The sequence below is a fragment of the Paracoccidioides brasiliensis genome (genome assembly GCF_000150735.1).
Source record: "Paracoccidioides brasiliensis Pb18 unplaced genomic scaffold supercont2.18, whole genome shotgun sequence".
Classification (NCBI taxonomy): domain Eukaryota; kingdom Fungi; phylum Ascomycota; class Eurotiomycetes; order Onygenales; family Ajellomycetaceae; genus Paracoccidioides; species Paracoccidioides brasiliensis.
The window spans coordinates 10,744-36,908 of NW_011371375.1; the positions used below are offsets into that span (position 1 = coordinate 10,744).

Here is a 26,165-nt window from a genome sequence, read left to right on the forward strand (position 1 = left end):
TGAGAAGAATGATCAGAAACTGTCATCTTTGCAGATTAAACATTGCATGAAGAGATCAATATTAGAAACTACTTAAGCCTCTTTCTATTTCTGAATGCATATGGCAGGAGCTTTTCATGAACTTTATTGTGAACTTATCAAGCTCTAAAGAATACATGAACATCATGGTTATAATGGACAGACTGACCAAGAGAGTTATATTAAAAGCAGTTAAGAAAACTGATGCAGAGACAGTGACTAAAGTGTTTCTTCATAACATCATTTCTCAATATGACATTTCTAAGATGATGGTGTCAGATCAAGGATTAGCTTTCATAAGCATATTTTGAACTCAGATGTGTGAGAAATTAGGCATTAAGAGATGACTCTTCACAGTCTATTACTCAGAGACTAACAAAGCTACAGAGTGAATGAATCAGACTCTGAAAATCTATCTACATAAGTATGTTAGCTTTCAACAGAATGACTGATGTGAATGACTTCCTCTAGCAGAGCTGGTCATCAGTAATAAAGATGCTGTCTCAATGAGCATGAGCTCATTCTTTTTAATGTATCTTTTTCATATCTTCTTTATTGATATAGCTGATACACCCCCTGTTGAAACACCATATAATTCTATTGAGTTTGCAGATGATTATATGAAAAAGGTCTATGAAGTGTTAAAGTGAGCTCAAGTAAAAATGACAGATGCTCAGCAATCTCAAGAGAAATATATGAATAGACAAAAAGACCCATCTTCAAGCTTTCAACCTGGAGATAAGATCTGGTTGAGCTTAGAGAATATGAGAACTAATCATCTGTGCAAGAAGCTGAATGTGAAATACAATCAATATACTGTGCTAGAAAAGATAGAATTTCATGCTTACTGACTAGACATCTCACCCAGCATTCACAATATCTTTAATGTAAAGCTTCTACATGCTGTGATGATGAATCTCCTGCCTAGTCAGAGGCAAACTGACTGGCAGCCACTCACTATAGAGACTCTGAAAGGACCTGAGTTTGAGATTGAGAAAATTCAGAGTAAATGAACCTACTAGAGAAGAAAGCAATATCTCATTAAATAGGTAGATTGGGCTGAGTCTACATAGAATGATGTGAGTCTCCTACAAGAAGTGAAGGTCTTGAACACTTGAGAGGCCTCTCAGCAGGCAAAATTAGATATAAAGAGAGCTTTAAATAGTTGTAAAGGCCTGCAACAAAGAGGGAGAAGAGGGGTATTATAAGAGATTGAACTCATAGATTCACTTTGACTGGCTGACTCAGCCTAGTCATTGTTTACACATGCGCATGTGATCATGCTATGTGAGCTTGCTTAAGCTTGAGTTCTCATCTCATTCTTTTCTTCCCTTTCTCAAGCAATTCATCATTATTATATAGAAGGACTAACCTCTAGTTCTTAGAGCTTAACCCTTTATATATATATATAGCAGAGTATCTGCTCATATTATTAGAAGAGAATCAGATATGACTTATTCTATCTATTTAATTACTTATATACATCAAATTGATAGCATGTTTATGTTTCTCTAAAAAGTGCATGATCTGCTGAATCAATCAAGATTCAAGATATACATCAAATTAATTCAAGATCTGCTAAATCAGTCACTTTAAATCATAATTGCTAGTCACTCTGATTTATAATTACTAGTTCAATTACTTTAAAAAAAGCATTAACCATGATATCATTCTCTGAATCAGATCTTGATTGCCTTCAAGTAATTGTCTTAATTATCTCATAAAATATTAAAGATAAATATTCTTGTCATTTGAATGCGCTCATCATTTTGATGACTTCTGAATTCTCAATAAAATCAGAGGATGTTGGGTTAGCTGGCAAGAGGCAAAATGCTGATAAGAATATTCACTACAGCAGTTCTTATCAATACATGCAGATATTTACAGAAAAGTACACAATAGCAATTACAGAAGTGTGAAGAAATAAAAGTAATCAATACACAGAATTACAATCATTAATTATCTCATTCAACTGTCTTAAAAGAAAGAAAATATTATTCACTATCTCTGTGAGATGATATAATAAGATGAGTGCAATAATGCAAAAAATTTCAGCAGCAGAATGAATGACTGTTTTTCACTAGTGAATTCAGATATTCAGAACAAAAGTCATTAAGTATATTAGAAAGTGAAGATCTATCACTTCTGTCTTTGCAGATTTCAGTCACTCAATTGCAGAAGATAATCATTATAATGAGGAAATAATACTGAACATCATAGAGAAGCTTGAAGAGCTCAATGTATGATTGAGAGAGTGAGAGAACAGACTAGTATATCTCAACATGCAGTTAAAAAAGTAAGAGAACTGAGTGATAAATCTGAAATCCCAGCTCTGTAATTATGAATCTCTACTCAATGAGTGAAAGAAGAAATTAATCACTCATGAGATCTATTCAGAGCATGCCAGTATCACTCACTCATTTATTGAAAGACTGAGCTCAAAAGAAATTAGTTGAGAAGTGTTGAGAGTAATAAACTATTTGTGAGAGTTGATTTTGCACATTAGAGTCAATCTAGAGTGTGATAGAACTGCTAGCACAGAGTGTTATACATATGATATGAAGAACAACAGAATAAGACAGAATAACTGATCTATTGCTGAGAGATATGATCAATTCACACTCTCAATAACAGATATCTGAAATGATATTGCTATTTTTTTATATAGCAAGAAGTAATCAGTGAGGCTCTAAGTGACAGATCTTATACTTTATAACTTAGATGAGATAGATATAATTGCTTTTACATTATAATTAAAGTTCATGACAACTTTAATAGAGAAGACAGCAGTTCTCAAAGTGATTTCTTTATATCTCAAAAAAAAAGCTCTGAAGTAACATAATGAGCTACTACTCAAATGCTGAAATGAGATGACAGTTTCACTTGCAGTAATAGTTGATAAGCTACAGAGTGAGTTTCAGCTTTAAGAAGAAAAAATCTAAAACTGAGCTCAAAAATTATAATTCTTATTTGACAAGATAAGTGAGCTACTGCTCACTGTCTATATCATTTACAAGATCACTCTTCTACAAACAGTAGTGATTTTCAATCAGATCATGATTAAGTGTTTGTTGTGAAAGAGATTGAAAAGTAGTCTAGTTATAATCATCTCTCTCATCTCAACAGAACATCTATATGATTTTTGCAGATGTATACATGATAACAAATCAGCTGCTAGATATATCTGAGAAGGTTGATGATAGCAACTTCTCAAGTATAAGAGAGTAAGATATCAGACTGAGAATAGATCTCTTACATTCTATCAATGTGACTGACAGACTAAGCTGATCACTCAATCATGACAGTAGCATTAATCAGAAGCAGAGGCTGGCAGATTTGACTGACAAATTGTAAAGAGTTAAGCTCTAAGAATTAGAGACTAGTTCTTCTATATAACAAGAATGAATTGCTTGAGAAAGGGAAGAAAAAAATAAAACAAGAACTTGAGCTTAAGTGAGTTCATATAGCATGATCACATGCACACATGCAAATGATGACTAGGCTGAGTCAGTGTAAAGGGTTAAGCTCTAACAACTAGAGACTAGTCCTACTATATAACAAGAATGAATTGCTTGAGAAAGGGAGGAAAAGAATAAGATAAGAACTTAAGCTTAAGTGAGCTCACATAGCATGATCACATGCGCAGATGCAAATGATGGCTAGGCTGAGTCAGTCAGTCAGAGTAAATCTAGAGGTTTAACTTCTTATAGTCAGTCATCCAGAGCAAATCTAGAGGTTCAATCTCTTATAATACTTCTCTTCTCCCTCTTTATTGTTGGTCTTTACAACTATTTAAAGCTCTTTTTACATCTAATTTTATCTGCTGAGAGGTCTCTCAAGTGTTCAAAGCCTTCACTTCTTATAAGAGACTCATGTCATTTCATATAGACTCAGCTCAACCTACTCATTTAATAAGATATTACTTTTTCCTCTGATAGATTTATTCACTCTGAATTTTCTCAATCTCAAACTTAGATTCTTCTGAGATCTCTATAGTCAGTGACTGTTAGTTGATTTGCCTCTGACTAGGCAGAGAATCTATCACTGCAGCATGTAGAAGCTTTACATTAAAGACATTGTGAATGTTAGATGAGATGTTTAGTCAGTAAGCATGAGATCATGATCTTTGAGAAATCTCTGATAAATCATCTATAGAAATTGACAAAGTTTAAAAATTCTTATACATCTTTAAAAGTAGTAGATGTCACTCATTTCAAAACAGCTTTAATCTTCTCTGAATTTATTTGTATACTCTTGCCTGCTTCAATGATGAATTCAAGATATTTTGTGCTGTTCATCTTGAACTCACTCTTTCTAATGTCTGTTAGACTCAGCGCCCGACCGAGCCCGACCGAGGCCCGGTGCCCGGTTAGACTCGACGTCGGATTAAGCTCAGTGCCCGATTAGGTCAAATATTCTCACGTGATCAAATGACCATGCAGGTGGTTATAACCTGGGCGGGCCCCAGCACCTCTTTCACCTCATCAAGCTTAGTATTTCATTATATAGCAGTTAGCAATGCAGAGAGTTTCCTTCTTATGCAGCTCACATTCACTTCCTAACATAATACTAAGCTTTATTCTATTTCTTCTACTCAGAATTGAGTAGAATCTGCTCAGCAAGAATTTGACAGCATAATATACAACAGCAACTCATCTCATCCCCTCTAGTCATCAAAGAGACCTAGATCAGAATGACCACCTCAGACTTCCAGCTCTCTGAAAAAATCAAGAGAAACTGATGATATGTTCTAACTAGATCAACTGATCAATCACAGATCTCACTTGAAGAATTCAGACAGACAATTCACTCAGACAAGAATCATATCTACAAAGAGTTAGCAGCAATCTTTGACAGCATCTTTGATGATGAAAAAATATTGAGAGATACAATCACACATTTGAGAATGAAACAGAACAATGTCATTGATCAGACTGCTGTCAAGCAAAGTCAAATTGATGAGCTAATTGCTGAATGTGATGAACTTAGTCACACTTTGATTCACATGACAGTCAGCAATCAAACAGCAAGTCAAGAGATCATTCTCTCTGAGACTACCCAGAGATCTGTCAAGATTGATGACTCAAAACACCTCACTGACTGCAAGAAGTCAAAATTTGAACACTGACTCTTCTGGATGAAGAACAAGCTCTGAGAGAACACTGATCACTACTCTACTGAACACATGAGAATTGCATACATTGAAAATCAGACTGATGAGGACACAGTAGATCACATTGCATCTCATATGAAAGAGAACCACTCTGAGCAATATCAGACTGCAGAAGAGATATTTGAGCACCTCAAGTCAATATATGAGAATGCTAACAAGCTGCAAAATGTCAAGAGTGATTATTGCAAGCTGATTATGCACAATGAGAACAATTATCATGAATTTGTCACAAAATTCTTACATCTGGCAGATGAGGTCAAGATTGTCAAAGAGAACTACAAGACAGACTTCAATGACAAGCTGTTCTTTGATCTTCAGAGAATGATGATAATAGTCAATATAATTATCAATATATATGCTAAGTTTCAGAAGATCTGTACTCAGATAGCTCACATTCTTCAGACAATCAATGTCACTTAGAAGTCAAAGAGCTTGTGAGGAAATGAGTCTAATATCTTCAAGCAAAACACTTTGTGAGTCTCTGACAGTCAAACTTCCCACAGTATCTCAGCCACAAAATCTCTTATCATAAAGAAAGTCTTAAGCACTCATTCAGATATTCAGTGCTACTACTGCAAGAAGAAAGATCACATTGCCAGAAACTGCTCTGCAAAGCAGAAGTCTCAACAGATGATCACTAAGCTCACAGAGAATGACACTTCTGAGTCTTCAGCAGATTCAGAAAAAGAGTGAGTCTGAGAGAAGACTTCATCTCAAATAGTTCAATAGTCTGTGAGAGGTTTGAGATGAAGAACTTAATTGAGGGAAAGAGCTTTAATGTCTCAATTAAGTTAGCTCACAATGAAATTGCTACTTCTACAAATTCTCTTGCTGATACTGAAGCAAATGATGTGAATTTTATTGATATCTGATATGCTATAGAATTGATAAGATTCTTTAATAGAAAGTTTCAGAAACTCTCATTCAAATGCTGCATAAAGAGATACAATGGCACCTCTGATGAGGTGATAGACTGCACATTGACTCTAAACCTCTGAGTGAATGGCTGGAGATTCCAGAATGTTCCTCTGCTGGTGATGAACCTAGGTCAGTACTCTGTCATCCTGGGATGAAAGTGGTTGGCAGCACAGGATATATGACTTGATGTTAAAAACCAACATCTGGTTTGGCTGAGTGAACAGTCTATCTCTGAACAGATGATAGAGCTGATGCTGAAGATAGTGCTCTGATCAATACTGAAGCATTCAGACTCTAAGTCTGAGCATCAGACAGATGTAAAATGAAGAGAGATCAAACTGAACAAGAAGATCAGACAGAAGCATCAGACTCAGCTCTGCAGATTGAAAGAGATCAGCTCAGTTATGACATCTAAGACAAGACAGAGACCAACCTGGGAGGAGACAGCATCACAGATGATGGATATGAACTTCATTGAGACTGCTTCTTTCCACAGTTATACAAAAAACAAGAACTCAACAGTCTTCATAACCAGTCTGTATGAAATTGATAAACAGCTTGAGCAGAAGTGAAGTTTAGTGAGAGCTGAGAAGGAGTCTGATGAGAAGCTGATCAGCAACTTATCAGAATGATTAAAAGATCAGAAGAACTATTTCTCAAAGAAAGCATCAGATGAATTATCTTCTCTACAGAAGAATATTGATTTTAAGATAGAGCTTCAGTCTGACACTGATCTCATTCAGAACATTGAACATGCATCTCTATATAAGATGAATCTGAAGGAACTAGAAGCAGTGAAGATCTATCTTGAAATCAATCTAGCAAAGAGCTTTGTCATTTCAAGTTCAGCTCTCTACACCTCCTCAATTCTGATTGCTTGTAGTGGAAAGAAGCTACAATTCTGTGTTGACTTTCACAAACTGAATGCTATGATCAAATAAAATCAGTATTTCTTGCCTCTAATAAATGAGCTGATGGACCAACTCAATGAGATAAAATACTTTACAAAGCTGAACATTTAGCAGAGATTCCATTGCATCTGAATAGACTCTAAGTCAGAGGATCTGATCATCTTTAGAACCCACTACAGAATCTATAAATACCAGATGATCCCCTTCAGCCTTACAAATGCTTCTGTCTGCTTTCAATGATTTGTCAACAGTATCTTCTTTGACTATCTGGACAAGTTCATGACAGCATTCATGGATGATCTTCTAATCTACAGCAGGACTCTTGAAGAACACAAGCAGCAAGTGAACCTGGTACTGAACTGATTAAAGACAGTAGACTTGCAAGCTAGTATTCAGAAATACAAGTTTGCTGTTCAGAGAACAAAATATCTGAGATTTATCATTATCATAGAGAGGATTGAAACAGACCCTGAGAAGACTGCTGTCATCACAAAGTGGCAGATTTCAATCACAGTAAAAGATGTTCAATCATTTCTAGAATGTGACAACTTCTATCAGTGATTTATAAGAAACTATAGCTGAATTGCAAAATCACTATACCAGTTGACAAAGAAAACAGTTCCATTCATGTAGACATCAGAATGTCAATCAGTCTTTGAGAAACTGAAGAAGCAGCTGGTGGAGGCTTCAACTCTATATTACTTTGACTCTGAACATGAAACCTGCATTAAGACACTCTGTGGTCTTCTACTTCAAGTCAATGAATGATGCAGAGCTCAACTATGAGATTCATGACAAGAAAATGCTTACAGTCATCTGAGCATTGCAGAAGTGATGAGCTGAGCTTGAGGGACTACAACAGAAAGAATGATTCAAGGTTCTCACTGATCATTGTGCACTGAAATACTTCATGACAATCAAGAAGCTGAATGCACATCAGATTCACTGAACAGAATTTCTTTTGCATTTCTATTTCAAGATTAAGTATTGATCAGATAAGGTCAACCTGCTAGCAGATGCACTGAGCAGATCTGAGCAGGTTAAGAAGCAACAGAACAGCTATATGCAGATTCTCCTAGAATCAGAGACTCTTGACCCTCAGATCACTCTCTCTATAAATATTGCTAGCATCAACTTCTCAGAGAAAGAGAACATTGCTGAATGTATAGTATATTTAAACAAAACAATCATCTCAATTGAGCCTCTGCAGCAGCAAGTAGGAGAGGAGAATAGCCTCTATACAATGAAGAATAATATATTGCTCTATCATGAAAGATTGATAGTATCTGTTCAGAAAGAAACTCTTATAGCTACTCTGCTAAAGAAAATTCATGATCAGACCTCAACAGCACATCCAGGGGGATGGAAGACCCTGGCTCTGGTTCATCCCTGCTATTGATGGACCACCTAGTGGGCAGATGTCTTATACTATATTCAGAACTGTCATACATGCTGAGTTAATAAGATTTCAAGAGACTAGCCTCTGATCTGCTAAAGCCACTATCAATACCAGAACAGACATAGTAGCATATTGCAATGGACATCATGAATGTGTCAAAGAGCAAAAGTGACTGTGATGTCATTCTAGTTATAGTCTGCTGATTAAGCAAGAAGGCAATTTCAGTTCCTATCACTCATGAAGTTACAGTCTGTGAGCTGGTTTGATTATTCATTCAATTCTACTATTTCTATAATGAGGCATCAGACTTAATTGTCTCTGACTGTGGCCCTCAGTTCATATCAAACTTCTGAAATGAGTTCACAGAAATTCTAGGCATAAAGTTGAAACTCTCAACAGCATATCATGCATAGACAGATGAGCAGACAGAGGCAACAAATCAGTATATTGCCACACATCTTCACTCATATGTTAATTACTATCAAAATGACTGAAATGAGTGATTACTCATTATAGATCATGCTTCTGCAGTCATCTTAAACATCTTCACTGAGATCTCTTCCTTTCTAGCTGCAAATAAATATGAGTCATGAACATCATTTGACTGAAGGCCTCTGTCAAGAGAACTAAGAACAGAGAAAAGGACAAATTGAAGAGCTGCTCAAAACTTTGTTAAACAGATGAAAGAGATCTGGAAGTGAGTAGACAAAAGCATGAAGACAGCACAAGAACAGATGAAAAGGCAGACTGACAGACATCACTAAGAATCTAACTTCATAGTGAGAGATTTTGTCTACATGACATTGAAATCATACAGAATTGACTGATCAAGCTGTAAGCTGACAGCACAGAACACAGACTTCTTCAGAATTCTAAAGAGAGTGAGCAACATCTATAGACTGAATCTTTCTACAATCATGAAAATTCATTCAATCTTCTTCTTAGACAAGCTGTGCAAAGATTCAAGAGATTCTCTACCAGAGCAGACTGTCAAACCACCAGATTCAATTGAGATAGATGGAGAAAATGAATGAAAAGTGGAGCATATATTAGTCAGTTGAATAAATCAATACAAACTGCAATATCAAGTCTACTGAAAGAGATTTGATGAGAACTCATCTTGATACCTAGCTCATAACTTCAAAGAATCACCACATGCCATATGTGACTTTCATGAAGCTAATCCTACAAAAGCCAGACCCTCAAGGTGACTAAATGAGTGGCTGAAGGCATGGGAGACAGATAGCTATCTGAAGAACAAGGTTGATGACAACCTACCAGCATGAGAACATGTCTGTCTCTAGACCAGAGGATGATGTTAGACTCAGTACCCAACTGAGCTCAACTGAGGCCCGGTGCCCAGTTAGACTCGATGTCAGATTAAGCTCAGTGCTTGATTAGGCCAAATATTCTCACATGATCAAATGATTATGTGAGAGATTATAATCTGAGCAGGCCCCAGCACCTCTTTCATCTCATCAAGCTTAGTATTTTGTTATATAGTAGTTAGCAATGCAGAGAGTTTCCTTCTTATGCAGCTCACATTCACTTTCTAACATGTTTGCCTGCAGACCTGCTTCTCATAGACATATAAACATTTTTTGTACATGCTCACAATGCTCTCATATGCTTCTTGAGAAAAATATCTAGATGTCATCTAAATAGATTGAGCAGAAGTCATTCAGATATTCATATAATGCCCAGTTGATATATTTTTAAAACATGCTCAGAGCATTGATCAAATCAAAGAGTGTAACCAGTCACTCAAATAGTCTGTATCTTGTTCTAAAGACTGTCACCCACTCATCATCTTCTGTGATTTGAATCTTGTGAAAAGCTGCAATAATGTCCAGCTTAGTAAATCATTTAGCTCATTCAATTCACTGTAGAGTTTCACTGATTAATGATAGAGAATATCAATTCTTTCAGATGATTTTGTTAAAAGCTCAATAGTCTACACAGAATCTTAACCCATCTTTAGACTTCTTTATGAATAGTACAGAGATGGCTGTGGGGGAGTTGCTCACTCTAATAAAACTCTTATCTAGATAATCTGTAAGAGTCTTTCACAAAGTCAGTAGTTTTTCTCAAGATATATTATATGGTAGACTTCAAGAGGGTTGTTCTGTGCAATTATCAGCCATTTTAATCAGTTTAATTTCATGATCTTTACCTGGGCCTTGAAGTGTGGGTAGAGTGTTGGTGGTTTCCTTATCAAATACATTCAAAAACTTATAATAATGTTCAGATAGCTTTTCTCTAAGGTCAATCTTTGATTTTACTTCTAGAGTCTTTTGAATGTTAGTCAAACTGACAGTGAAGATCTTGATATTTCACTTCTCTCAAATGCTCACAAGTCTAGAAAAGCTTACAGTAGAGATGAAAATCACATCAGCTTTTGCATTTGAACTAGACTCTATCTCTATACCACTCTCTTCAAATCTCACAATTCTTCAATAAGAGATCATGGTTATCTTTTACTGGGTCAGCCAGGGATTGCCTACATACATATTATAATCATGTAACTCATTTACCATATAGAGAAAGATCTGTTCAGTTATGTGACCATCTATATCAATTCAAATGCCAGTTACTTAGAGAGTTCCATAGAGTCTTCAAAGCTGGTCATTTTAACAGAGAGAATTTCAATACACAGGAGCTTATGCTTGTTAATGTAGAATTGAGAAATAATATCATAGATATTACATTCACTGTCTATCATTGCTCTAGTTGAAAAGGCATTATCTACTAGAGCATTGATAGTGAAAGGTTTGAATATCATCTTAGATTTAAATCTTCTTCATTGCTTCTTCATAAACTTCTTATTTCACTTCTTTCAGTGTCTTTTCAGTGTCTTTTGATTGGAGCTACTCTTTTCTCAAATCCTCACTTGTATTTATATCATCATTGTCCAGTACCAGCTCAGGGATTACCTTAGCTATCATGAGAGTGGCAGAATATCTGAGAGGTTTGAATGAGCAGCTTTTAATCATATGACCTCTAGCTCTGCATCTCAGACACAGATCTTGCTCTCTTCTTCAATTAATATCTATCTGATTTATCAATTTGATGTGGTGAATGCTTGAGGTCATAGCATCAGAAGAGAGATTCATCAAATCATCAGCAGAAGCTTGAGACTGCTTTCATCAATTGAGAACAGTATAATGAAGTAGAGAGTGTGAATTAGATATTATATGATCTGAAGAAGATCTGCACTTGCAATATTTAGATTACTATCTTAAAGTCTTAAGCTCAGAGAGTTGATGATCAACTAATCTAAGCTTCTTGCAATAATTCTCATAGAGAGATGATTCTCTTACACCCATCATACCTTCTCTCAGCTCCATGCTTAGAATGGATTTTAAATATCTTTTTTTAATATGATCATCTCATCTGTGACTGCCAGCTTCCAGCAGTAGCTTATTAAATTTAAGAAGAAAGTCAAAAAGAGCTCTTCTACTTTGTTGTAGATTGTTAAGCTTTTGCATAGTCTTTTTCTGTCATGCAGAATCACTAAAGAGTATGTGTGTCTGCTTCAGTAAGCTCTCTACTATGAAGTTGATCTTGTTCTTATTATTTTCAACTCAGAGATAAATTTGAGCTGCTGCTATTTCTTTCAGTCTTAAGTACACATACCAAGTACATTTCTCATTATTGCCTAAAGCTTTTCCATCAATCTTAAACTTTGATTGAAGCTTTAGCTCTCACTGAGAGTAGTGCTTCAGATTAAAATCATCATACTTCTCATAGTCTGATAGTTTGATCTTTAATCTTCTGATTGCAATAAGTGGTTGCAAGTTCAATTTAGAGAGAGTTGATATCAAAGTATTCAAAGCTTGATATAGATTAGCTATTTCATCTTGCTGAGCTGTTATTAAATTTTTATTCTCATACTAGACCTGTTTCTGCTGTTGAAGAAAGGCTATTTATTATTGTTTAAAGCTGCTGAGAGTGTTCCTGCTCATTGCTTCATATTGATTCATTTGTATATTCATTGTACAAGTCTGCTGCTTTATCTCATTCAGCTAGATGTTTTCAATATTGCTTATTTGTTTGTTAGCATGATTGCTAATTCAGTCTATCATATACCAATGCTATCATTGGACTTTATGATGCAGGATTTAAGATTTTTAATAGTCTATCATATGTCAACACATTTGCTAAGCTTTATGATACAGAATTAAGACTTCAAATGATTTATCAATGAAAGAAGTCAAGCAATTCATAATGTAAAGGGTTAAGCTCTAAGAACTAGAGGCTAGTCCTCCTATATAACAAGAATAAATTGCTTGAGAAAGGGAAGAAAAGATAGAGATGAGAACTCAAGCTTAAGCAAGCTCATATAGCATGATCATGTGCGCATATGCAAATAATGACTAGGCTGAGTCAGCCAGCCAGAGCGAATCTAAAAGTTCAATCTCTTATACAAATCAATCAGCAAGCTGAGTCAACTGCTCAATCATGGCAGCTGTGTCAGCTGAAAATGAGAGTCAGCAGAACTGATCTGATAGCTTTACTCAAGTCTGCACTTATCAATCTTATATCTGCCTCAGTGATAAAGTGCTTTACTTGCAGAGATCTGCATTATACTATTAGATGCCTCAAGAAGACTAATAATTATATCATAAATCAAGTGGAATTCAACAATACAGATCTGTTATCAGATCTGAAGAATGACTTTTCAAAGTTCAATGATGAGGTAGAAAACTAAATGAAAAAATAAGTACTGTAAAGTTCATCTCATCAGCAGAAGCTGCAGTAACTTTTCTTTTAGAATATCTTAATTTTAATACAGAGACATATATATTAATCAATAGCATTTCAGAAAATGATCAGAAGGTTATCAATAGTTTATATTATCTATCATATACATTTTTGTTCATTCAGGTAATTACTCAGTGAGAAGAGTTGTTCATATGTGTGAACATTAATACTGAAATCTCTCTTATCAATGTGAAGATAATAAAGGTATTTTTTTCACAGCATCTATCTATCTCTATATCAGATAATCACAGTATTAGAATCAGAGGCATTGATGCAAAGTCAGATATCTTCAATATATATATTAATTTGAATATTGTTATACAGAATCAAAAAAGTTCTCTCTTTTCTGTGAAGAGTAAACTTCATTTAGTAAAGCATCTAGATTGTAATATCATATTAGTCAATGATATTCTAGCACTGCTAGTATGAAAATCATCATGCAAGATTGAGTAGTGACATTTTTCAATTGATATCTCATGTAAGCAAAAGCCTTCTGAGGGGTTATCCAGACAGAAGAATGAAAATATCTGTCAGAAAAAGTAGAGAAAGTCAGTTAAATCAGAATAATGATTCATAATTCACATCACTCAATCAGTCATAATTAATCTAAATGAAAAAATTTCACTTTCTGTATCTCATGCTAGGCTGCTTATGAATGTACTTTAAATGATGAAGCTGTGATTGAGAACTGACAAGAGATCAGTCATATTCACTGAGTTGCTGCAAGCCATAATTAACTCAGAAGTGATAATACTTTCATTCACTAATTTAGAAGTCATATCTATTACTGTGTGATGCTGTCAAGTAGTGAAGTACATCTCTCTGATAAAGAAAGAAAACTTCACTCACTGATCTGAAATTATTCACCTAGTCACAATAGATGATGAAGATGAAAACCCACTAATAGTCTCTGAAGCAGTGGCAGAGAAGCTCATAGAGACAAATATATTCTTTTATTTGAATCTGATAGAACAATCTGCAGTTCAACCAATAATTGATTATTACTATTATCTATTTCAATCTATGTTGAGGCAGTTTACAGACAGCATGAAGATGTCATTATATTTTATGAATAAAGTTAACTTTTCAGAACTCAAATAACATGTCTATTTATTACTGAGATGAGATTGAGAGGCAATAAATTAGATTCTGAATTTACTTCTGAATGATGATAGAATCAAATAAATTTTTTTTAAAAATAAAAATTCTATCATGTCACCAGTATTTATCATGTGGAACAAGAGCAAGTCAAAAGTGATCATTGATCTGAGAAAGATTAACATGAGACTGATTCTGAATACATATTTATTATCAATTCAGAAAAATATTCTGCAGTTACTAAGCAGTTCTACTCTCTTCTTCTTGTTAAATACCAGCAAGGCTTTTTCTAGCAGCTGGTTGAGAAAAGTGACTGATTTAAGACAATCTTTGTCACTTCTTATTATAAGTTAAAGTGATTCATAGTCATCATCATGAAATTGATAATCTTATCTGAGTTCTTTCAACAATAGATGAAGGAAATTCTGATGCAATATCTCTAATAATTCATACTTATGTATGTGAATGACATAAACATATACTCATAAGAGCTAAATAAGCATCTCAAACATCTGAGCAGTGTGTTCATCATGTTGAAAAAGTCAGAGATAAAAATGTCACTAAAAAAATATCACTTTATTTATCTGTCAATAGCTTTGCTGAAGCGTCATATCAGACAGCTAAGCATATTCACATAAAAAAAAAAGATAGAAATGATTAAAAATCTCATATATTTTAACTCTTTGAATGAACTAGAGAGTATTATTAACCTCTTTAATTATTACTGTGATTTTGCTAATTTCTTTACTGATAAGATAGAAGTATTGAAGACTCTCAAAATTCATCTTCTAAGAAACAGTCCCTGCAGTGAAAGTCAAAGAACTTCATATACTTTGAAAACAAAGATGATCAGATTTGAAGATTTAATTAAGTATAAAAGATTGATGACAGATACATAGCTAGCATTTGAGATAGTCAAAAAAGTACTAGTAAATACTTTAATATGAGTCTATTCTGACTTCAAACAACTCTTCATTCTATATATAAATTTCAGTAAGCAAAGGGGCATTGAAGTTGCTCTATATCAGATGAGTATGAATGACATTAAAAGACTCATTTTATTTCTTTTTTATCAATTAAATACAGCAGAAAAATGATACTGAGTGATAGAACAGAAATGTTTTGAACTTATTTAAGCACTACTAAAGCTGTTTCAATACTTAAATGATAATTTCACTGTGGTCACTAATCATATTGCACTTGTATTCACTCTACAGTCATCAGCAATGAGTCATCAGAGCAATCAACTGATAAATTGAGTGTTGATTCTGAGCTCATACTTGCTACAGATGATAATTTACTACTGCAAGAGCATCTCACACATCAATGTTGATACTCTATTTCAGCTGCACAACTTGACTGACAATTCAGAGAATATTACTCTAAATAAATAGAAAAAAATCTGTTAGATTATGATTAATTAAACAGAGAGACATTCAGATGTAAAGCTGGCAGATGCATTTCTGACAAATATATATATAATTTCTACTAGTCAGATAATGCTCACTGATGAGATTAAGAAGTAATTATGTAGAGTGCTTTCTCAAAATTCAACATTAAAGAAATTTTCTGTAATATAAGTTAGAAGAGTCAATATCATACATTCACAGTTCAAGATGAGCTTTTATATTTCAATAGTACTCATCTCTGCATTCTCAAATTACTCACACAGAATATTATTTGAATTTGTTATAATACAGCAAATCATTTAGATCTGCATAAAATATAGAAGATTATTCATCAGTTATTATTTCTATTACACACTCAAAGAAGAATTTTAGATCACATATTATGATGTCTCAACTGTCAAATAATCAAATCACTGAATCACACTTATTAAGAGAGGATATATTCAATTTCATTATTTAAAGAATCATTCAAGATGCTTTTTATTGACTATATCACTGACTTATTTGTCAGTAATAACTATGACATTATTTTGACTATAACTAATAAGTTCTTCAAAATGATTATTTTGATTGCTGGGAGAAAGAAGTGAGATATATTTTATTGAGTGAAAAGATTCTACAGCAAGATGATATGCTGTTGACAGCTGCCACTGATAATTATATTTGACTAAGATCTGAAGTTTATCTCTTACTTCTGAAAAAGTCTGCTTAGATTGATAAGTATTAAGAGCTGAATGACAATCATCTATAATTCACAGTCATTGATCAAAGTGAGCATAGCAATCTAATTATTAAAATCATGCTGCAAACACTTCTAGTGAGTAGATATGAGACAGATTGAAATATTCTGCTTCTGTAGATAGAATAAACTCTTAACTCAGTTACAGCTCATTCTATCTCAGTCTCATTATTTCAGCTTATGACAAAGATCAAATCACAGTGAATGCTGATTGTTAACAGAGAGAAAGATGATACAGTAATGAAGTTCATAGCAGAGTATGAGACTTTTCAAAAAGATATTCTCAAGCAATACATACTTGTTCAGATGAGAATGACAAAAGTCTTCAATCATATTCACCAGCTGTCTGACCTTCACATAGAAGACTGAGTGTTTCTTAATCTTGCTTAGAAAGCTTAGAAAGATTATATTTTAAAGAAATCATCAAAATTATCACCTTTACATATAGATTCATTTTGTGTTCTTGAGAAAGTGTCTGATGTTGTCCTCTAACTGAAGCTACTGTCTGATTAATAAATATAACGTAAACCGCCACACAACGCACGCCGCCACACAACGCACGCCCCAAAAAGCCGATTTTTGAACCCAACCTTCCACCTTCAATCATCTACAACATGCCAACCAAAGAAGCTGTAGAGCTCGCAGTGGCTGAATTCCTTTCGCAAGAGGCTGGCAATTATACTACTGTTGCAAAAAAATACGGAATTCATCGAACTACGCTTATGCGACGCGTTACGGGCAAATCAGTGTCTCGAGAAACTGCCGACTCCCTATATAGACAGAAACTTACGAACTCTCAAGAGGAAGAGCTTATTCGATATATAAATCGTCTTACGGACCGTGGCTTTCCTCCTACACCTCGAATTCTTCAAAATCTAGTTGAAGAAATCCTTCAGGAGCCGATTGGCGAGCATTGGATCTCTAGATTTTGTCAACGCCACAAGGATCGCATCAAAAGCCTATATTTACGAGCAATTGATCAAAAACGCAAGAGAGCTGATAATTCTGAGTATTTTCAGCACTTTTTTCAGCTTGTATTTGATTGATTTTTATTTACATTGCCTGCAATTTAATGAGGGGTTGCTAATGCTTGAGCATCTTAGCTAGACGAAAAGGTCAAAAAATTCAACATTCGACCATCTAATACGTGGAATCTTGATGAGAAGGGCTTTCTTATGGGCGTCATGCAAATCAGCAAGCGAATAGTCTCTGTACAGCAGCTTAAGAGCGGGAGCTTGCTAGGCACGATTCAGGATGGGAGTAGAGAATTCATCTCTTTGCTAGCCGCCATATCAGCCAGTGGAAGGTCAACGCCGCCAGGTCTTATATATCAGTCAGACTCCGGGGATTTGCAAGATACGTGGCTAGAAGATTTTGATTCTAAAGAGCATGAGGTCTTTTTTGCTGCCTCCCCGAACGGCTGGAGCAGTGATCAATATGGATTACATTGGCTGCAACGGGTCTTTAATCCTCATACAAAGGCTAGGAATGGAGCCTGGCGCCTGCTCATCCTTGACGGCCATTCTTCTCATGTCAATATGAAATTCATCAACTACGCTGATCAAAATCGTATTATCCTTGCTGTACTGCCGCCTCATTCAACTCATCGCTTGCAGCCTTTGGATGTTGGTATTTTTGGACCTTTATCAAAGGCATACTCTCAGCAGGTGGATTTATTCTTACGCTCAGCAATGGGAGGTGTATCCATTAAAAAACGCAACTTCTTTTTATTATTCCACAACGCCTGGAAGCAAGCTGTCACGAAGTCAAATATAGAGTCTGGATTTGCTGCTACTGGCATTTATCCTCTCTCACCAGATCGGGTGCTTAGCAAGCTTGCTAGACCAAGCACTCCAGTCACAGCAGAGCCAGTCACACCCACTACCATACGAGGACTGCGACGGGCAGTTAAGAAGTTAAATCAACGGCGAAGAATCTCTACTGGGTTCCGAAAAATCGTTCATGCTAGTGAAAGACTAGTTTTTGAAAAAGAGATTTTGCAGCATGAAAATAAGCTTCTATACGAAGCTTTACGAAAGGAGAAGAAGCGCCGCCAACGTGGAAAGCCTCTAGGTCTTGTGGATAAAGAGAATTCGCGTGCTGCTCAATTCTTTTCACCTTCTAGGATTGCGGCAGCACGTCAGCAGCTTGAGACCGACGAGGCTGCTAAGATTAGTGAGGCTGCTGAAAAAGCAGCAGGCAAGCTTCAACAGGATATATTACGTCAAGAGAAAGCGATTGTAAAAGCTGCAAAGCAAGCTGCAACTCGAGCTCTTAGGCTGGCTAATGCTCAGAAGCGAGAGAGACAAAAAGCTGAGGTTGCTGCTCGCGTGGCTGCTCGTAAACTAGCTGCTGAGCGAAAGAAGACTGATAAGGAAGCTGCTCAGCAAGCTACTAGAGAGTTAAAGCTTTCTAGAGATCAAAATCTCGTTGCCGCCGCCAGATCAGCCAGGTCAGCCAAATCCCCTACAAAGGCCGTACGAAGCCAGGGGCCTGGCGAAAAATCTAACCAGGCCAACCCTATACAACCTTCCCAATCCGGTAATCAGTCAATTACACGCCTATCAGCAAGCTCCCTACGACCTACTTCTTCTAGCAGTTCCTCCACGTCGCCGTCAATTCCTTCTTCGCCCACCCCGCAATTATCACGTTGTGGCCGCATTATTCGACTTCCATCTAGATTTTTGGATTAACTATACATTTTTATATGATCTATTCCTTCTACTAGATATATATTTTTAATTTAAATTAAATAAATTCATGGGTGGTTGAGAAATTGGTGGAATTCCTTGGGTGGTTGCTTGCTTGTAGAGGCGTGCGTTGTGTGGCGGCGTGCGTTGTGTGGCGGTTTACGTTACCTCATAATCTCCATGATTCATCTGGAAAAGACAAATTTAATAAGAGCAGACACTTATCACCTGCTGTCTGAACCAGTAATAGTCAATGATCAGCCACAATTTAAAGTTGAATGAATTATGAGGAAGTGAATCAACAATGAGAAAACCTACCTCCAGGTCAAATGGAAGGAATACAACAATCCCACCTAGGAACCCTCAGGTGACCTCTTGCAGGACTGCCCTGAGCTTGTCAAGGCCTTCATGGCAAAAAACCGCGTTGGCCAAAATGAATAAAGCAGATCACCCCCCCCAGTTCTACCTGCCTCTTTATTTTGACATTGCTTTATGTGAGTGCCTGAACCCCTTCTTTTGGACAGGGGGACTGTGGCGTTCCGCCCCTATTATTACCTGTGGTGTTCCACCCTGGTGTTCTGCCCCTATTCTTCTGCCCCTTCCTATATTAGTATCCACTCTCTATTCGCCCCTCCCTAATCCACTCAGGGGCCCCAATCTTTCCTATATTTCCTATCCTATGCGATCGCTCCTACCATATAGAGCGATTATAGTGTGTATATATAGCAGGGCGTCCGCCCATCTTATTAGAAGAGAATCAGACATGACTTATCCTACCTATTCGATTGCTTGTACGCATCAATTTTGGTGTTTTTATCATTTTGGTGTGGCGCACCCACATGAGGTGTGGGTTGCGCAGCGGCACGATTAGTTATTAACTAGTTAATTTCTCTTTCTCTTTCTTCTTTATCTTTTCTTTCTTCAATAGATTCGAAAATGCTCTGGAGACCTGTTGCTTTGTCACCAATTGCTCCCGTAGATTGAGGTATCTATTGGAGCTTGTTTGGGAGTACGCACCTGCACCATTTCCAGAAGCCCGATAACAGGGACGATCATCATCATGTTAATATGATGTCGTGCTCGATTTACGGCATTTCTGTTGTGATGTGTGGAGGGGTTTACGAAAACCTTGTTCGAACAAGGCAAAATTGTGAAATACCATGCTATCTATCATATAAGAGATTGTGGCCTCTTTAATTTCATTTAATATTGTTTTGGACTTACCTGCAACGTACAGGAAAATAAATTATATTACTTCAGCAGATCATCATTGGCTTACCGCCACGTAAAAAGCCTAATTGCTGCCCCTATACGAAGTATTCTCAATCCCTCCAGTCCCGAGTGCATTTACAGTGGTTGGAATATACAAACAATCTTGCTCACAATGGGTTGAATCGGCTTGCCCGCAATGGAGACGAAACCGAAGATCATCATCTTCAGCGACTTTGACAGAACAATTACCCTAAAAGATAGTATGTCTTCTCCTCCAGCCTCTTCATTTGCCCCGCGTTTTTCTTATTGGGAACTATTGCTTCTCCTTGGTGAATGAATAAGCTGTCGTGGTGTACCAGGAATGTTAGGGGTTATACGTACGGGGTATCATCGTGGATGGGGGTGGTGGATGTCCTGATTCTAATAATGATTTCTTATCCTTTTCATTTTTTATTCCCTAATGATCGTGTATAGGCGATGATTTTTATGGTTGAGCTAAAGCTATTTTTCTATTTCATTTTTCTTTCTTATTTCACCTAAAAAACTACGGGCTTAATTTCCCTGGGCCAGTGTAGGGATGGCCTTATCAAAGGTTATAACGTTCAACGGCTAACCACGAATACTGCTGCGAGATGAAATAGACCGATGATCTGGGCTTTGGACCGGCAAAACACCGACGGGGAAACATTGACATGCTTGAAAACAAAAGACGTTCCGGTACGCATATATACTTCCTATAATATACATAGCTACTTATACATACATATATAAAGCAGCCGCCTAAACACCGACTTAACGCTATCCAATAACTCCAGCGACTCCTTCCGTGAGATGCTCGACAGCGTGAAACCCTTCAACGAATGCATTCGCATCCTGCTCGAAAGCGTGCAACTGGACCCTCACTTCGTCGAATTCTACGATTGGTCCAAGGTGCATAATGTGCCCCCACAGTCATCCTTTCGTCTAGAATGGTACCCGTTATTCATGCCCTACTTGTCAAGCTGCTGGGCCACGAGCCGGATAATATACAGATTGTCGCCAACGAGGTTGCTAGCAGGGATGGCAAAGATATACACTTCGAGGGCGGGTGGCATATTGCTTATCATGACGATAGGTGGGCCGTTTTAAAAAGAGTGAAATGAAAAATTAAAACAAAAATAACAAAGTTATCACTATATGAACTGCATCGTATTGCTAATCAATCCCACCTAAAACTGACAGCGACTTCGGCCACGACAAGTCCCTCGCAATCAAACCCTACGCCGCCCTCTCGGCGAACGAGCGTCCCATCCTTCTCTACGCCGGAGATGGCGTTACGGATCTATCATCAGCTTCACAGACGGGATCTACTCTTCGCCAAGAAAGGACATGGTAGGCATATTTTAAATCCATGGAATTCAACCGAGGATCTTCGTGCCGCTAACCTATGTCAAACTCTCTGAATATCTATAGACTTCATAACATGCTGCAAACGTGAAAAAATCCCCTGCACCGTCTTTGACGACTGGTCTAACATTTTCCAGAAGTACGAAGGAGCTTTTGGAGGGCAAGACAGATACAAAAGCTATTGTCGATGGGCAGTATCAGGGAGTGTGCTGGTGCGAACCAGTTCATGAGTTTTCTTCTACTTCTACTTCTTCTTCTTCTTCTTCTTCTTCTTCTTCTTCTTCTTCTTATCTATTTATTTATTTTATAGAGGGATTTTGGGACAATGCATGAAAATGAAATAGACAGGAAAGAAAGAGGATTGAAAAATTATGGGCTGTTTTACATGGATGTTATAAAGGTTACGGGATGTTTGACGGTTGAAGGCTTAGATATTCCGGACCTGATCTTGACGTTTTTGTTCTTAACGATTGTGTGTGGTCCATGTCAAGTCACTTTAAATGACATTCCATAGATCAAGGGTTCTTAGAATCGCAACCGAGTTTTTTTATCCATTGTTGACTGTTGACGCTGTGTTACTATTCATATTGGAACTTGAGGATGAAAACGATAGCAGTACGGATAAACTTATGTGGGCAGAGCCGTATGAAAATTAACCAACCCTTAAGAAAAATGTGAAAATGGCAAAAAGGACGACTGAAGGAAATTCAGGTGTAGATGCTTTGACCTGATACACCATAGTCCCAGTTACCAAATACGGTGCGACAGTAAAACTGGATAAAATAGACGGACAAATGAGTAGCGTCTCACTCATGCCATCCATACATCCATTCCCATATCCGATTAGGAATGGAGGAGATTGCTACTGGATACGCAGCCACAATTCCTCCCAATCATCCGTTTAAGGGATCTTCAACTTAATCTCCTTACAAAACCATCTGCCATGTAACAATTCGCGACCTCATGGCCTTCAGCACTCCCAAAGGTAGCAGCTCTGTGTCGACCAACTCCAACCCGCCAAACTTCTCAAACACCTCATCTGCATAGAAGTTCACCGTCCACGCATTCTCGTCCGACATACGCGATGGATGCACATCAGGCAAGCCTCCCCCTCCGGCTTTAGCGTCTCGTCCACGCCAACGCCGGCCGCGGCGCATAATCTTCCTCTTCCCACTGCTCCCATCGTCATGTCGATATGAAACATTACATAGAGCCGTAGATACACGCTGCGGATGCTCGATCGTTGATTTAAACGGCTTCTCCATGAGATATTCCCACAGCTCACGGAAGTGGTCGGACGCACACTCGCGCCAGCGTCCATACTCTTCGTACGAGGGGAATCTCTGCGCATCCGTTTTCCAGGGTAGCACTGACATAGATACGTGGTGTTCACCAAAGTCATTGTCGTCCTCGTCTTTGAACTCGGCTCTGTAGCGGTGGCGGCGTTGGCGGTCTGTCAGTGAGAGAAATTCTTCTTTTGCTTTTTCGTAGCGGTCACGCTCGTCTTTGTGAAAGGTGACCATGAGAGCAGCTGGATCTAGGCAGAGGTTATCGATTACTAGGAGGAGCGGGGTGAAAGGGTTGAGCAGACCAAGTCCGCCGAGAGTTTCGGGGAGGTAGAGGAAGGAGTCCGTGATAGGAACGGACGGGGAGAAGCGGGAGGATATGGTGCGGGAGAGGTGGTCGGTTACGGTTTTTGCGCCACTGGAATCATTAAAGAGGTGGGATTGGATTCGTATGTGAGCTTCGAGGGTCTTTTCAACATGATCACGACCAAAGCAGTTTGCAGGACTGAAAGTTTGGTGGTTAGTTTCTGATCGAATGTCATAGACACCTGATAGGACAGTATATACTCACTCCGCAAAGGTATAGCTAAAGAATCGCCCAATGCAGCTATTCCACGTCTTTATCCATTCAAGCACACTCTTGCAGCCCGCTAATTGCTTCTGTAGCTGTTTGACATGTTCCAGCACATGCTCCTCGTTAATGACCCAATTTCCTGATTGGGGATCGAGGACCATAAAATCCATCACGACAGGACCCTCAGGCAACGCCTTGACCACTTCCGGCTTCTTAGTCTGCTTCCCTTCAACTAGATAGACAGATCCGGTCTTATTTTTGTTGAACTCCAAGCCCATGACCTTGGCAAATTTCTCCATAGTCTGCCACGCCCTGGCACATTGGTCGGGTTTCCCACAGAGCCAAAGATCATCATGGAAGCGATACAGAATCATGCCGCTGTTTTGGTTGACAGCTACGTCCATGAAGAACATGACCATTTCACCCATGAATTTTTCAAAGATATGGGCCATGGGTAAACCGCGCTTGCGGATGCGGACAGGCTTTCCGTTAAGCATGTCTAGAGGGGGTTCCAGAACCTGTTTAAAGAATGTAATACATTCCTCTTGGAAACCCATGAATCTGAGCACGGCGAAAATGCTTGTATGTGCCAGCCCGGTAGCGAACCATTGAAAGTCACTCTGGACAACAGCGGCTTCGCCGTCGAGCGAGCGGCGAACAAGAAATTCCGTCGTTAATGTACGCAGCAGTAGTTGCTTAATCTCCTTGGGTGATAATCGTTCCTCCCTACCGTCTGACGAGTCGTCATGGTCGCCATCATCGTCATAATTTCCTGCCTCCTCAAAGAGTTTGGATGGCAGTGGTGCGAGGAGGAAGTGCTCCCTGTAAGTTTCCTGTCGCATTGCCTCAACATTTGAGAGGTTTTCACGACTCACATTGGCAGCAGAGCCCAGATAATATCGCTGCTTGGCTTGGTCCTCCCGTGGTATGTTGGTGTTCTGCTTCCAGAGCTCGATATCCGCTTGGATACTTTGGAGAATTTCTTTCAGCTCAACTGCCCATATTGTCCCTATCCAGTGAGTGAAAATGGCTTGGAGGACATCGTCATCCATCATCACTCTCCATTTCCCATTAGCACTCTGGCGTCTGTAGGTAGAAGGTTAGTGCAATGAGGTAAGTTGTTTCTACAGAGAGGGAGGGCCTAGAGCTAAAAACAAGGCGGGGATACTCACGGCACAACAGGCATACCCCGATCCCCCAGCCCCCATGACCAGTTCTGAATATTTGCATATCTCATATTCAAAACATCACTGATTTCATTGAGAACATCATCGTCACGGAGAAACTCACGAAGACTAGCCTTTTTCTCATCATCGAACAAGTCCACTTTTAGCAATGACTTGATACACCATTGCAAACTCCGGTTATCAAAGAGTTTCCTATTTGCAAGGAAAGATTCCCCTTTCCTGCTAACCCGCGCTCTGAGACGTTTCAAGGAGTCACCACCAGCTTTAGATTTGAATAGTTGGCGGAGATAGTTGTCAATTTCCAATTCATCAGTCTCCAAAGGCGTAAAGACTACCTGCTCAAACATGTCACGTAGCTGCTGCAATCTCTCTTTATGTATGTTCTGGACAACATCGAATGAATCCTCCTTGTCCAGGGTCGGAGAGGAGGGCCCCTCGTTCGCGCCCTTGGGCGCATCAATCCACTCAACCAGTAGTCTGGAGTACAGGTCGGCAAGGTCGAGTTTCCGAGATTCGGCCTCGAGTTTAACGCGCAGCTGCTGCTCGAATTTACACAAAGCGTCTTCATTGACTGATGGATCGTAGGCTGATTGATGAACCCAGTGGCGAATGTTATCTAGCTGGACTAGCTCATTTTCCGGCCATATTATATCCAGTTTCTTCAAGCCATCGTGCAGATGAGTGATCCTCTCTCTCCTGTCATCCCCAACAGAATCTACATCGGCGAGGATTTGGTCCTTGAGTTTCTGATAGGCTTGACGCTTTTTCTCGAGCTCCTGGACCTTTGTCACGGTGATAGAGTGTAGGGTCTGGGAGAGAATTGAAGAGGAGCTCATGGTGGAGAGTTGCTGGTAACTCTGAACTTGATAACTAACTAATTGTAGTTAAGGGAAACACTCTTCAGTCATGAAGTTTGGTGAATTCTTCCGCGCTGCTGTTCTTACAATTCTCCAACTGTCGGCTGGCGATTGAGTCTTTCTTATATAGCCATCCAAGTAGGTTTGTAGAGAAGTCTGCCTACACGGACCTAGGCATCTTGTTGCCTAAATATTTCCTGCAGAGGCACAAGTTCCCATCCAGTTTCACTGTTTTCTGTGGCGCTTGTTGCCCTAATCAAACAGCTTGCATTAGTTAGTTAACATATTGACCACTCAACATTTTCCACCACTGAATGATTTCATAAATTCCACCTCAAATTCTTCAACTTTAAACCTCAACATCATGATCAACAAAGCTGCAATTTAGCTTGCAATTGAAGATTTAACATCACAAGAATTTCCAAATTATAAATAAACTGCTTTGAAATATAAAATCAGTCTGACTACATTGACATAGCAGCATAAAGATGAGCAGATTTGCAGATCTAATACAACATCAAAATATCACAAAAAGTTAATCAAC

The 26,165-nt window shown here is 38.0% G+C and overlaps 2 protein-coding genes across 2 annotated transcripts; both read left to right on the forward strand.

Moving 5' to 3' along the window:
* Positions 1–4,287: 4,287 nt before the first annotated feature.
* PADG_08436 (uncharacterized protein) lies at positions 4,288–6,524 on the forward strand (the record flags this gene model as incomplete). Its single annotated transcript, XM_010765469.1, has 7 exons — positions 4,288–4,386; positions 4,796–5,127; positions 5,209–5,524; positions 5,580–5,664; positions 5,748–5,880; positions 6,164–6,238; positions 6,425–6,524. 7 exons carry the CDS (start codon positions 4,288–4,290, stop codon positions 6,522–6,524), a joined length of 1,140 nt encoding a protein of 379 aa, XP_010763771.1.
* Positions 6,525–21,162: 14,638 nt separating this feature from the next.
* On the forward strand, positions 21,163–21,706 carry PADG_08437 (uncharacterized protein; the record flags this gene model as incomplete). The annotated part of the gene is made up of 3 exons (XM_010765470.1): positions 21,163–21,261; positions 21,333–21,445; positions 21,553–21,706. 3 exons carry the CDS (start codon positions 21,163–21,165, stop codon positions 21,704–21,706), a joined length of 366 nt encoding a protein of 121 aa, XP_010763772.1.
* Between the last annotated feature and the right edge of the window lie 4,459 nt (positions 21,707–26,165).